The following is a 15,326-nucleotide window of genomic DNA, read 5'->3' on the forward strand; positions in this document are numbered from 1 at the left end:
GGAGAGGGGAGAAGAAATCGGAAGAGACAACGGAGCTGCCTTAATAAATTACTTTTAAAACCTGTGTAATGTGTTTTATTTTTGACAATTTTTTTAGGTGAATAGGTAGTACAATGTACCCCATACTCATTCACATAGGGTGGGGGGTCGGAATCTGGGGGCCCCCTTGTTAAAGTCCTGCCAGCGCATCGTTCCGGTGTGAAAGCCCTCGGGCTTTCACACTCGAGACAATGCTGCAGCTGTTTGAGGGCGGATTGCAGCCGCTATTTTTAACGCTATAGCGCCTGCAAAACGCCCTCGGTGTGAAAGGGGTCTAAGGGTCTGAAGTGATCTTTTGAGGAGCTGGCTATAGGACTTCACCATAAGGGATCTGGTCTGGAGATGTCTCCCTCACTGGACCATGTCTGGAGGAGGCTGGAAGGTGTGCCGCTGTCCAGGGGACTTGTGAGTACTGACCATGAATTGTGATCCCTGGTGACTGTGAGCTTTTGGGATATAAGTGCCAGAGGTAGCTATGGACTGAGACAGCTTTCATAGGGTCTCTGATTACTGGCAGTTCACACTGTGTCCTCAGTAGAATCCTGGAGTGGGAGCCTAGAGAAGAGTGTCCTCATGTTGCTGTGCAGCATTTTGTTGTATCTCATGCCCTAACCCCTCCCCTGTTTAAAGTTCTTCAAGGAATATATATCAAAAAGACATCCCCTTAACCAGACATGTCCGAAGTCCGGCCCGCGGGCCAATTGCAGCCCGTGTTCTGGTTTTGGTTTCATGTCCACCTGGTAATTTGGACATATTTATCTTTTGTGCCCCCCAACGAATCTCCGAGTGCCGGGGGCCACAAAAGATATATATGCTGGCTGCCTCGGAGGGGAGAGGGAGGGGGTGGGACGAGTGCCGTACATACAGGAGAGGAGAATTTCCTGTTTACGGGCGGCCTCTGTAATAGGGGGTCCCATCTCCTGTGCTGCCATTGGACAACTGTTCTGTCCATCACAGGAGGCAGGACTTTGTATTAAAGAGGTGGCTGAGAAAACCAATTCTCCTGTATGTAATATGTTGGCACTCGTCTCGCCCCCTCCCTGTCCCCTCCGAGGCTGCAGAAGGGCATGGATCAGGGTGCACTGATAGAAATGGTTAGTCTGCATTCTTGGCAATGGGGGTGCTGCATTCATGATAATGGTGGGGCTGCATTCATGGCAATGGGGGTGCTGCATTCATGGCAATGGGGGTGCTGCATTCATGGCAATGGTGGGGCTGCATTCATGGCAATGGGGGTGCTGCATTCATGGCAATGGTGGGGCTGCATTCATGGCACTTGTGAGGCTGCATTGATGGGCACTGACCCTTTTTTTGCTTCACAGTTCTTTATTTAAAATTTTTGTTTTTCTCCTCAAACTTCTCTCTTAAAGTGAAGGTGCGTGTTATATGCTGATAAATACGGTATATCCAAATAACATGCCCAAGCTCATCTCTTCACCACCCACAGCCACAAAGGCAAGAGAATTCTTGTTGGGCAGTGTATTAGTGCTCGAATGAACACACTTAGCCTGAATTTTAATGGTTCAAAGAAAGTCAGGTAAAATGGTCTGCCCTCACGCATGTTCACCTCATCAAATCTGGCCCCTTTGAAAAAAGTTTGGACACCCCTGTCTTAAACAGAGTTATTGGAGCCGGTGTGTATGTACTGGTGCTTGTGAGGACAGGCAGCCTCTGTTCTATATGAGAAGAAGCACATATTACCAGTGGACCTTATGGGGACAGCTCTACATGTAGATGCAATATTGAATGATATTGTGTTTTGACATAGTGAAATGTCCTAATTATTAATTCTAATATTTTCTTTTCCTCAGGCTCATTTTCAGTGACTCTCAACCTTGTAACTAACAACTTCTTGATCACCTAGAAGTGCAAGAGGACGAGAGAACCATGAAATTAAAGATGTGGCCATGCTTTCTTTTATGGAGGCGATGTTGGCATTCTGGAGAGAGAGCCAAGTAACCCAACCACAGCCTGTCTCTAGAATTTTTACTATGTTCTGACAGAGACATCCAACATAGGATGATGGATGTCCCCCCGGGTTTTTGCAATTACTCATCAGCTTGTAAAAAGCTGCCAAAGCTAAACATCCATCATCCTGTGTTTATTGTGGGGGATCCTGCACAGGGAGCGACTGGCCATTTTTTCCTGGACCAACCAATTTCTCCCCTGGCTCCATCTTCATGCCATAGAATGCAACATTATCCTCCCCAGAGCCACCACCTGCAACAGCAGGACCAGGCTGCCCCCTTTGTCTCCTAATCTAGTGTCCCAACCCCTTACATTCCCTCCCAGTCCTCCTAGCCGACTTCCTTTAAACTCTGTTCCCAGTATTCCTCCTCCTCCCTACTCCCTATTATTACAACTTCTCACAAAATGTGATTTAAAATGTGCTTTAAACACTGTAAATATAAAATATCAATTTGGATAACAATTTTTGTGCTGCATATTTATTTACTTAAAGCAAAGTAATTTTTCAAAAATGTATGTGACACCAGTAACATATTCAGCAATATAGGTGAAACAACAATTGCACACAACGTGCACAACATGAAGATTAGTACTGTAGATAAGAGTATAACAAACTGACAAAAGTAAATATATTTTCAATATTAATCATATGTCACTGTATATGTAGCAAATCAGGCGCTGTGGTACCATGAAATTTTTTTTGTTTTCAAAAAGTTTTTATTGGAAATAGTAAAAAAAGGAGTACTTACATATAAAGTAGCATTAGGAACAATGTCCATCAGGGTAATATAACAATCATGGGATATCAAATTAAGAGTGTACATTCACAATTTGAATTATGAGCTATATATCACAGTTATAACTACTTGAGTTACATTCAATTATATAATGATCATGAAATTTTTTCAGCCGCCATTTTCAAACCATTTTCCAGCATTCTCCTTCTCAGAATTTGCTGTAGTCCCTTGGTTCCCTATATTGATAAAGATAAAAATGTAATTGCTGTGGCACATGACCATGATTACAAGGAGAAATATTTCTTATAATTAAAGGACCTTGAGCTGCATACATTTAATCGACATAAATTTGTATTTCTCTAGCATTTTTCTCACTGGGAACTCAATGCACCTAAAAGGTAAGGAAGCCACACTCAGCTGAGGAAACCAGAGGTAACCCACACAAGCACAGGGAGAACATGCAAACTCTATGCCGTTAGTGTCCTGGTCTGGATTTGAAATGAGGACCCTACTGCTGCAAGGGAGAAGTGCTACCCTCTAAGTCACTGTGTTGCCCTGTCTGGCCCCTTTCGCATGGGAAAGATCCGTTTTTCTTGGCAGGGGGTCCATCCATTGATCCCCTGCTGAGCGGAGCGGGTGAATGACAGGTCCGTGTCTATTCTGCTTATGCAGAGTGGACACAGACATAGACCGCTCTGCTCTATGGGCAGTCAGATGTAAACGGACCAGCTGTCTATTTACACTTGACTGCTCTCTGATCAGATCTAGCCAGACAGAGGGGAACGGATCCCCTTCTGTTTGTTTTTGCTGGATCGGATTGGATTGTAGGTAGGCAAATGTAAAAGAAAACAAGTCCATTTATGTCCACTGCAACATAGAATGGAGGGTCTGATTGGGTCCGCCTGAAAAGCGGATAGGTGGACCTGATCGGACCGCTCGTGTGAAAGGGGCCTTTAGCGTCTAGGGCTTTCATGCAATTTAAAAAGTTGCTCTTTTTCCAAAATCCTCCTGAGATTGCTTTAATCATGAGCACATCTGATATTGGCACTGTGGATGCATGCAGTTCCTCCCCTATAGCTTTACCTTAGTCATGCACTATCCCAGAAATCATTAAGAAATTCCATTTAGGAAATAGTGGTTTAGAGGTGTATGTCTGTCTAGTTGCAAGAAATCTTAGTTATAAAATTTTATGGGATACCGTCTGAACTCTGCATAGTAGTAATAGTAATCATAGCAGTGGGGTGCAGGAGTTAGTAAAAACAATGTAGCGTCATTTTATTAAAGCATAGCACATTTACATGTGAGACGTTCATGTCCAGCCCAGAGTGCAACAGATGATGGAAAAGGCGGCACCAAAACCAACTTCTGATTTGTAAATGAGACAGCTGCTGTGCAATGGCGTCAGAACCGCCGGATGGAAGGATGGCCGGCGGCATCTGCGGACGTAACTTGTGCAACTCACTGTCAAAAGATGGAGCAATATCATGGGGATGGGCGGGCAGCAACGTGTTTCAGGTCACTGCCCCCCTTTGTCAAGCAGGCAGGTAAGCAGAGAGTTCTGGCTTATAAGACACAGGAACAGAGAGGGTGAGATTGAGAAGAATAGAGAGCAGCAAGGCCTTGCACAGCTCCTTTGTGATTAGACAAAGCAAACTACAAAAACCAGCATGTGGAAAAATACAAATGGACATGGAATTGCAATAAATTTCATCATTATATACAGACTTAACTAAATTAATAAAACTTGGTCATCCCATATGCAATCCATACAAGCAAGGTTATAAATAATGAAAATGATAATAATATTAAATAAAAATAAATATTAATATAAAACTATTGTGGAGATAATAAATAGATAGTTTTAAATTGAGAAATTATGAAGGCACAGTAAATGTTACCACTCAAATTTAATTAAAATGCCAGTAATAAATCATTCCAAACATGAAACCCATACTTTTGACTATCATGTCAAAAGTATTGAGACACTTGTCTTTACACGCACATGAACTTTAATGGCATCCCAGTCTTAGTCCGTAGGGTTCAATATTGAGTTGGCCCACCCTTGGCAGCTATAACAGCTTTAACTCTTCTGGGAAGGCTGTCCACAAGGTTTAGGAGTGTGTCTATGGGAATGTTTGACCATTCTTCAAGAAGTGCATTTGTGAGGTCAGGCACTGATGTTGGACGAGAAGGCCTGGCTCACAGTCTCCCCTCTAATTCCTGCACTTCCAGGTCTGGGGCGTGCATGAGTGCTGCCGGTGAGCCGCTTCCACTGTAATTGGACACAGCAGGAGCCAATCAGCGGGACCTGCCAATCAAACAGGACACAAGCAGAACAGCAGTCTGCCTATGTAAACAAGGCAGATTGCTGTTCTGTCAGTAGGGAAGGTATTGATTCTGTGTTCCTGCTAAGCAGGAACATGGATCCATGTCTTTCCCTAATACAAGCACCTCCCACACAGTAAAAAAACACAGGGTAGGCACACAGTTAACCCTTTGATCACCCCGCTGTTAACCTTTTCCCAGCCAGTGTCATTAGTACAGTGACAGTGCATATTTTTAGCACTGATCACTGTATTATTGTCACTGGTTTCTAAAAAAGTGTCACTTAGTGTCTGATTTGTCCGCCGCAATATCTCATTCCCGCTATAAGTCGCTGATTGTCGCCATTACTAGTAAAAAAATAAAAATATCCCATAGTTTGTAGATGCTATAACTTTTGCGCAAACCAATCAATATACGTGTATTTTGATTTTTTTCACCAAAAACATATAGCATAATACATATTGGCCAAAATTGATGAAGAAATTTGATTTTTTAGATTTTTTTTATTGGGTATGCTTTACAGCAGAAAGTAAATAAAACTGTTTTTGTTTTAGAAATTGTTGGTCTTTTTTTTTGTTTATACAGCACAAAATAAAAACCGTAACGGTGATCAAACACCACCAAAAGAAAGCTCTAATTGTAGGGGAAAAAATAGAAAAATGTTATATTTGTGTACAGTGTCGTACGACCGCGCAATTGTCAGTTAAAGTAACACAGTGGTATATCGCAAAAAAATGGCCTGGTCATGAAGGAGGGTAAATCTTCCAGAGCTGAAGTAGTTAATATGCTGATGTATGCTATATATGCTCTCTACAGTCTGTGTCTGGTCAGCCCTGATTGGTGCTGTGACGGTCAGGTGACTTAAAAAAACAGGTTCAGAAGAGCAATTCAAATGATAAATATCAAACAATTGTTTTGCAGCTCCCAAAAAATATTTATTGAACATCAAATGTGTATGTGTTGTGTCCTAATCTGTAGTTAGTGGAGTCAAAGATGTTTGACACTAACTTTCACTTTGTTCAGACGGCATCTGCATCCAAGGCTTTTTTTTTACTTTAGTAATTTAATTGATATATTTAATACTGATTTATATTAAAAGCTTTTTCTGAGTTTCTCAGTGAATTTAATCAATCAGTATATACTATACCCCGACCCTATATTGTTTAGCATTAAGAGGGCATGGAGGAGGAGTTTCTGTGTCTTTTACCACCGTTTACACCCATATGTGTGGCTCTATAGTCATGTAGGCTGCACAGATAAAAAAAAAGGAGGAAATGAAAAGCATAGAAGAGAACTGAAATTAGAGCATGCTCCGTAGAGGACACCAGCTGGTTTACAAAATATCAACCTGCAGTGGGGTCACAGAAAAGATGGGAGGGACAGCTGAAGGCAGGATCAACCAGGTATATTTCAGTCAAACACAAAACAAATGTTTTAGGGGCTTTGTATGAACACTGTTATATAACATGTAATGAGAGTTTTTCATAGTCTGGGTTTAATGGCCCTTTAATTTTTATGATAATTTTCATTATTTATAACCTTGCTTGTATTGATTACATATGCGGTAATCTAGTTTTATGAATTGAGTTAAGTCTGTGTATAAGTATGTTGATGAAATTTATTGTAATGTCCAATTTGTAATTTTCCACATGCTGGTTTTTGCAGTCCACTTTGCCTTATCACAAAGCAACTGTGCAAGGCCCTGCTGCTCACTCTTATTCTCCCCCTCTGTTTTAGTCCACTGAGTTATAAGCCAGAACTCTCTCAGCTTGACAAAGGGGATGGTGCCCCTGAAACGTGTTGCTGCCTGCCCACCTGTTGACATTGCTCTACCTCTAGTCAGTGAGTTACAGCCTAGATGCCACTGGCTATCTTTCCATCCAGCGGGACTGATGCCATTGCACAGATGCTGTTTGATTGGCAAATTGGAACTTGATTCTGGCACTACCCTTTCTATCATGCATGGCACTCTGACCTGGGCATGAGCTTCTCACATGAAAGTATGCAATATTTTAATAAAATAATGCTACATTGTTTTTACTAACGCCTGCACCTTGCTGATATGTTTCTTTCATGTGCTTCTGAGTGGATCCATCCTAGATCATCATACCAGGAGCTGCAGTATACGTCTGGATTTGTTGCATCCTTATTTCAACCTTCTATTATGGACTTTATGGACATTTATTTATTCATGGTTTCTGGAGCACTTAGTATGTTAAGTGCAATTATTGTGCATACGATTATTTTAGTGCGGTGCAGAGTTTGCCTTAAATGGCCTCTTCAGCAGCATTGGATGTGTCCAATACCTGCAATATCTCTTCTCCTGTATATTATTCCTCCTCCTTCTCTCCTATAACAAACCATGACATACCAGGGAAAAATGTGGATAAATCCATAAGAGCAAATGCAAAAAACAGCAGTAGAAAGAAGTGAAAAAAAACAAGTCACTCGCTGATATCATAAAGTAGCACGTGAAGCACAAAACACACACTAGGTGAAAGCTTTGAATAATGGGAATGCCAAAAAAGCAAAAGCATCCGGCCAAAACGTGGAACAATTGAGGAGGACAGATGATCAGATTTGGTTTGGAACGAGGGATAATCCCTTCAAATAAGGATTAGTTGGGAGCTGTGCTCAAACACAGCCCACAAAAGTATAAAAGTTATCATTTTTTGTTCATAGAACTTTGCAGTTTGTCTTAAAATACCAATTTCAATCCAGAAAGTTGTCTGGAAACAGCATTGGCTAACAGCTATACCGTTAAACAAAAGAATATCCTTTGGGAAGGAGAAGACAAGGCAGACAATTTGTATTTCTGGTGTTGGTGAAGAAGAACTTTCCTGCCATCCCTAAAGATCTACTGGCCTCATTCTTTTACCAAGAGGAAACGGGCCTGGGAGCATGATCTACAGTACAGGGTGCTCAACCAGTGGCCTGCCACCTTAAACCAAGGAAGCGCATGCCCATGCTCTGGGATGGCGGGACTAAAAGCCAATATTATGGTCAACGCCCTCCCAGAGCATCGGAGTGCATGGAGCCGGCACAGGCCACTTTGGGAGCAGGAGTCCTCTGTAGCGCTGGCTCCTATCCCAGGTGGAGCGATACCAAGTGCGCTTTGCCTGAAACTTTTATAGTAGCCTGGAGAGCAATGCCAGCAGAAGCTGGAAGAGAAAAAAACAACACATACACTGCACTTTTGCAATGGGCATATTAGCTCTTATTAAAAAAAAAAAGGATATGCTTACTTACTGATGTGACTACTCAATTAATCAGTGTAGTTGGCAATACCATTAAATCCCTCAAGGGAGAAATATGTAAACATTTAAATTTACAGACGTGTTTTATGTTTTTGGATAGTTAAAGGAGCTAATGCTGGCAAACATATGTAGGCAGGTGTAGTATGCTTTCTCCACTGCAGCTGGAGCTCAACCGTGGCGACATTGCAGAGGGTGAAGAAGTAAAGAGTAACTTAGTTCCTCTATGGTTTCCTGGGTCACAGTTATCCGATTGAATGCTGGCACACCATTTGTGACTCTGGTGGCCATTTTTGGTCAAACAGAGACTATTTAAGATCCTGGCTCTCAGGCTAGGTGCGCATTTCACGTGTGGCTAGAGTAGGGATAGGTCATCTTTCTGGCAGGGACAGTGTTTAGCATCAGGGAGAGGTTCCCAAGGAGTAGGGAAAGTGCAGGGACACTCCATCCTATCTGGAAGCCTACCCACTGGGGTACAGACTGGCCAAGCTGAATTTCGCTCCTTGCGACAGATGCTGTCGGCACTCCTGAAACCTTCTACTACTGACACATCATTGTTACATCCTGTGAGTGTTCCCCGGCCGGCTGCCTTCCTGCTGGGTTTGTTGTGTATTGCCGAACTTCAGATACAATATATTTCTGTTTCTCTGCACTGGGACTCTGAGTGTTTTCTGCCACCACACTGCACTGCATCCACCTACAAATATGCAAATTCCTTAAACAGGACCACAGATAATATCTATAAGATTTTGGGGCCTATACATGACAACTGTTCTGTTAATGTAGATATAAGTGTAGAGTTTTGCTAAACCCACAGCACATCATCAGCAAGACCAACACAACACTTACATTTTTATGGACAGTATCCCCAACTCTTATCTTTATGATAATCTCCTGTTGTAGCGCACCAGAGACGCCCATCATCGGTTCCATCACCGGTACAGCTAGAATACCACTTGGATTTATACATAAATGGGAAGACACAGACCTGACCATTAGCGTTTCCACCTACAGTATATATCACTGTAAAAAAAAGTATAACAGAGTTACCTAGCAAAGGAAAATAATATACAGAAGTTCTTCTTTATAAACATAATGCATACAAAAATGTATCAAGAAAAATTAAAAAGAGCAATAATGTGAAGAACCATGACTACTTAGAGCTATAGACTTAGTTAACCTAATTACATATAGAAAGTTGAACGTTGCTCAAGTAATACACAGGACAATTTGGAATGGAAGGGCAAAGCTACAGTGTTTTGGGTTTACACAGCTCATTTATTGACCAATATCTTTAATAAACCAACCTAAATTGACTTAAAGCCCATAAGGCTGGGTTCACATTATTGCACATTGGATGAGAGTTTCCCGCATCCAATTCGCATGTCAGGAGATTGCGACCGGCTCTCTATGGAGCCAATTCACACATCTCCGGGACGGCTGCGGAGCGTATTGCACAGGAGTCCTGTGTATCTTCTGGTCCATTTCAGGTCTGAATTCAGCCAAAATTTCTGACCAAAATCGGACCTGAAATGGTGAAGAAGGACGAACAGAACCCCCTGCTGTAAGCTGCTTCATATGGCAGTGTGAACCCAGCCTAAAACTGATATGGAAAATGTTTCATATTGTCTGAAGAGTCATGTACATTATCTCACAAAAGTGAGTACACCCCTCACATTTTTGTAAATATTTTATTATATCTTTTCATGTGACAACACTGAAGATATGACACTTTGCTACAATGTAAAGTATTGAGTGTACAGCTTGTATAACAGTGTAAATTTGCTGTCCCCTCAAAATAACTCAACACAGCCATTAATGTCTAAACCGCTGGCAACAAAAGTGAGTACAGCCCTAAGTGAAAATGTCCAAATGGGCCCAAAGTGTCAATATTTTGTGTGGCTACCATTATTTTCCAGCACTGCCTTAACCCTCTTGGGCATGGAGTTCACCAGAGCTTCACAGATTGCCACTGGAGTCCTCTTCCACTCCTCCATGACGACATCAAGGAGCTTGTGGATGTTAGAGATCTTGCACTCCTCCAACTTCCATTTGAGGATTCCCCACAAATGCTCAATAGGGTTTAGGTCTGGAGACCTGCTTGGCCAGTCCATAACCTTTACCCTCAGCTTCTTTAGCAAGGCAGTGGTCGTGTTGGAGGTGTATTTGGAGTCGCTATTAGGTTGGAATACTGACAAACAAATGAGAAATGATCAAACAATGGTAGATATCTCTCCCTCAGTGCTCACGGTAAAGATACAATATCTACAAAGCTGCTACTATAATAGGAAAACAATATATGAAAAATGTGTCCAAATATAAATATTTAAAACACTAACAGCCCTTAGAAAATCCAAGAGTCTTTAGACTTGACGCACAGTCCACTTTTGATAAAATAGGAAGCAAAAAAGCATAAATAGAATTATAACGATGAAGTTGCTCCCTCCTGATATACCTCTACACCGCTACAACGGTGTTCCCGGGTCAGGCAAACTGGAGAGCCGACAGCGTGATTCAGTAGTGTGGGTTGCTGCGTGATCAGGCCCTGAAGGTTTGCCTCACCCGGGAACACCGCTGTAGCGGTGTAGAGGTATATCAGGAGGGAGCAACTTCTTCATTATAATTCTATTTATGCTTTTAACATATGTTTTTATTGTAAGTGTACATCTATGAGGAGTTACTGAATAAACACATCTTTTTGAAAAAGTGGATTACGCTATGTGCACTCCTTTTTTTCTGCTTATAACGAGCAATATATAGATGGAAAGATGCAGTGATTGCTGATTATAGCCACCTGACATCCATACACCTACCCACCAATATCGGATGAAGTTTCATAGAGCCTTGCTGACAACAACACACCCAAAGATATGCAGTATATCCAGTAATATCTGGTAAGTGAACTTCCTTTGGGGGATTGTCTAACAAGTGTCGTGGAGATGGTTAATCGTCTGGATCCATGAATTATAACTTGCCTCTAATTCTTTTCTTCTGGAGTGGATCACCTTTAAACTCTTTTTTGCATTTTTTTGCCTATTTTATCAAAAGTGGACTGTGCATCAAGTCTAAAGACTCTTGGATTTTATAAATGCTATTATGCCCCGTACACACGGTTGGACATTGATCGGACATTCTGACAACAAAATCCATGGATTTTTTCCTGTTGGCTCAAACTTGTATTGCATACACACGGTCACACAAAGTTGTCGGAAAATCCAATCGTTCTGAACGCGGTGACGTAAAACACGTACGTCAGGACTATAAACGGGGCAATAGCCAATAGCTTTCATCTCTTAATTTATTCTAAGCATGCTTGGCACTTTGTCCGTCGGATTTGTCTATACACAATCGGAATTTAAAGGATTGGATTTTGCTGTCGGAAAATTTGATAGCATGCTCTCAAACTTTGTGTGTCGGAAATTCCGATGGAAAAAGTCAGATGGAGCCCACACACGGTCGGAATTTCCGACAACAAGCTCTGATCGCACATATTCCATCGGAAAGTCCGACCGTGTGTACAGGGCATAAGTGTTTTAAATATTTATGTTGGAATACTGCCCTGCAGCCCAGTTTCCGAAGGGAGGGGATCATGCTCTGCTTCAGTATGTCACAGTACGTAGATAGGGGGCGCTAGTGATAATCCAAAAAGAATAAAAAAATATGAAGATAAAAAATATTGTTAAACTGCAACAAATATAAATTGTGCTTTGTGTATACCTTGTATAGTGAAAAAAAGAAGAAACATAGATTTGTATAAATATTAACAGTGGGACTGAACCATAACACACAGAAACCAACACAATGGTAACAATGCCAATCATATACTGTATATAATTTGCAGTGAAAAAATAAATTCTAAAGTAGAGTGATATCTTCCAAAATGTGCCAGTTCCTTGCTGTTGATAGATAGAAAAAAATTCCTTCACCCAAAGAAAAAAATACACCTTGTAGAAATGAATATCTGCTTACCAGATACCAATGACCCCTTTATTTAAAAAGAGAGTCACTAGCGCTTTTGCAGGATTGTGCCTGCTCACATGGACGGCTGGATAGCTGGATGATGATTAGGCATGAACCCCTCCGGTCCCAATCGTTCAAGCAAGGGATATATGGGAAACAAACAAAGTCTCCATAGTGTAAAACCTTTTATTAAAATGCTAATTATAACATTAAAAAGCCAAATGGCCGCTTACATTTGTGGGTGCCTACCCGGCACTGGGGCTGCTCGCTTGTCAGGGTATGGTTGGTATCAGACATTCATCGCACCACATCGAAAGACGGTGTGCGTTCCACCCGGCATGAGAGACAACGTTTCGTTTTGAACGTCCTCAGGGAAGCGTCACGCTTCCCTGAGGTCATTCAAAACGAAACGTATGTCGGAGCGGTACGTGGTCACGTTCTTTCACCTACGTCCGGTCATCTGGTTGTCTCTCATGCCGGGTGGAACGCACGCCGTCTTTCGATGCGGTGCGACGGATCTCTGATACCAACCATACCCTGACAAGCGAGCAGCCCCAGTGCCGGGTAGGCACCCACAAATGTAAGCGGCCATTTGGCTTTTTAATGTTATCCTTAGCATTTTAATAAAAGGTTTTACACTATGGAGACTTTGTTTGTTTCCCATATATCCCTTGCTTGAACAATTGGGACCGGAGGGGTTCATGCCTAATCATCATCCAGCTATCCAGCCGTCCATGTGAGCAGGCACAATCCTGCAAAAGCGCTAGTGACTCTCTTTTTAAATAAAGGGGTCATTGGTATCTGGTAAGCAGATATCCATTTCTACAAGGTGTATTTTTTTCTTTGGGTGAAGGAACTTTTTCTATCTATCAACAGCAAGGAACTGGCACATTTTTGGAAGATATCACTCTACTTTAGAATTTATTTTTTCACTGCAAATTATATACAGTATATGATTGGCATTGTTACCATTGTGTTGCTTTCTGTGTGTTATGGTTCAGTCCCACTGTTAATATTTATACAAATCTATGTTTCTTCTTTTTTTCACTATACAAGGTACACACAAAGCACAATTTATATTTGTTGCACTTTAACAATATTTTTTATCTTTATATTTTTTTATTTTTTTTGAATTATCACTAGCCCCCCCTATCTATATATTTCCACCGGTAGATCATTTATGTTAAAATTGGGGAGCAGCTTGGGTTATGTGTATTTTTAGTTTTTTTAGTTCTCCACCACTTAAACTCATTTATTTATATTTTTTTATGATCCACTTTCTGATCTTTCAACTTTTCACCATTGGTGCTGAGTTTTTCCACTATGTCACAGTATATGTTGGCATTCATGGTTCCCTCAATGAACTGTAGCTCCCCAGTGCCGGCAGCACGCATGCAGCCCCAGATCATGACACTCCCACCACCATGCTTGACTGTAGGCAAGACACACTTGTCTTTGTACTCCTCACCTGGTTGCCGCCACACACGCTTGACACCATCAGAACCAAATAAGTTTATCTTGGTCTCATCAGACCACAAGACATGGTTCCAGTAATCCATGTCCTTAGTCTGCTTGTCTTCAGCAAACTGTTTGCAGGCTTTCTTGTGCATCATCTTTAGAAGAGGCTTCCTTCTGAGATGACAGCCATGCAGACAAATTTGATACAATGTGCAGCGTATGGTCTGAGCACTGACAGTCTGACCCCTCACCCCTTCAACCTCTGCAGCAATGTTTGCAGCATTCATACATCTATTTCCCCGTCTGGATATGACGCTGAGCACATGCACTCAAATTCTTTGGTCGACCATGGCGAGGTCTGTTCTGAGTGGAACCTGTGCTGTTAAACCACTGTATGGTCTTGGTCACTGTGCTGCAGCTCAGTTTCAGGGTCTTGGCAATCTTCCTATAGCCTAGGCCACCTTTATGTAGAGCAACAGTTCTTTTTTTTAGATCCTCAGAGAGTTCTTTGCCATAAGGTGCCATGTTGAACTTCTAGTGACCAGTATGAGAGAGTGAGAGTGATAATACCAAATTTAACACACCTGCTTCCCATTCACACCTGAGACCTTGTAACACTAACGAGTCACATGACACCGGGGATGGAAAATGGCTAATCGGGCCCAATTTGGATATTTTCACGTAGGGGTGTACTCACTTTTGTTGCCAGTGTTTAGATATTAATGGCTGTGTGTTAAGTTATTTTGAGGGGGCAGCAAATTTACACTGTTATACAAGCTGTACACTCACTACTTTACATTGTAGCAAATTGTCATTTCTTCAGTGTTGTCACATGAAAAGGTATAACAAAATATTTACAAAAATGTGATGGATGTACTCACTTTTGTGAGATACTGTATATTCTTACTTGAATGTTGGTGTGCTTTTTGTATTTCTTCCAGATCTGTACAGTAATCCAGTGTGAAACATTACCTCTGTGCTGGAGCTTCCTGTAATAAGGACCGGTCATTGCTGCTCTTCCTTGTGCAGGATGACCGGTCTTGTCTCCGCCCCCTCCTGCAGTCTTTTACAGGCAACCTGTAGTGAGTGTGGCCTGCTGTCTCTCCTACAGCTTTGCTCTCTACGCAGTATGGTGGTGATAATGTCACTGATACACTTACAAGGTAATATCTGTTTTATTTTTCGTTTGGTGCACACAAAGTGAATTTATCCACTTTGTGACTACTGAGAATTTTTTGTGCCTGGAGTTTAACTTTGAAAAGCAAACCAAATATTAACTGTTTTTCTTTTCATTCCAAAGCATTTTCTTCTGATGAACCTCTTCTTTTGTCACTGAAAATGCATATCCAAAGATGAAAAATATATGTCTAAAGCATAGGTGTGCACAGCCTATTGCATTAGGGTGTGCACCTCAAATGTAATAAAACTTGGGCAGTGTTAGTAGAGCAGGGGACTTGTCAGTAGGGCAGAGGTTGGTTTCAGTAGGTTTTTATTTTTTTATTTTTTTACAATTCTTTTTAGGAGCCCTGTTTAGGGACTTTGGTGAACTATCAGCAGGGGAAATCTGCGCCACACGGGGCGATTA

The 15,326-nt window shown here is 41.6% G+C and overlaps 1 protein-coding gene across 2 annotated transcripts in view; it reads right to left on the minus strand.

Moving 5' to 3' along the window:
- Positions 1-2,470: 2,470 nt before the first annotated feature.
- Positions 2,471-15,326, minus strand: part of LOC141102917 (matrix metalloproteinase-9-like) — a 58,051-nt gene continuing 45,195 nt past the window's right edge. For both annotated transcript variants that reach the window (XM_073591955.1, XM_073591956.1), the window contains exons 5-6: positions 9,173-9,346; positions 2,471-2,980 (exon numbers count right to left, since the gene is read on the minus strand). In XM_073591955.1, coding sequence (XP_073448056.1) covers positions 9,177-9,346 — 170 coding nt within the window. In that variant the 3' untranslated portion in view covers positions 2,471-2,980; positions 9,173-9,176. The remainder of the gene's footprint in view (positions 2,981-9,172; positions 9,347-15,326) is intronic.

This window comes from Aquarana catesbeiana, linkage group LG07 (assembly GCF_042186555.1).
Source record: "Aquarana catesbeiana isolate 2022-GZ linkage group LG07, ASM4218655v1, whole genome shotgun sequence".
Taxonomy (NCBI): domain Eukaryota; kingdom Metazoa; phylum Chordata; class Amphibia; order Anura; family Ranidae; genus Aquarana; species Aquarana catesbeiana.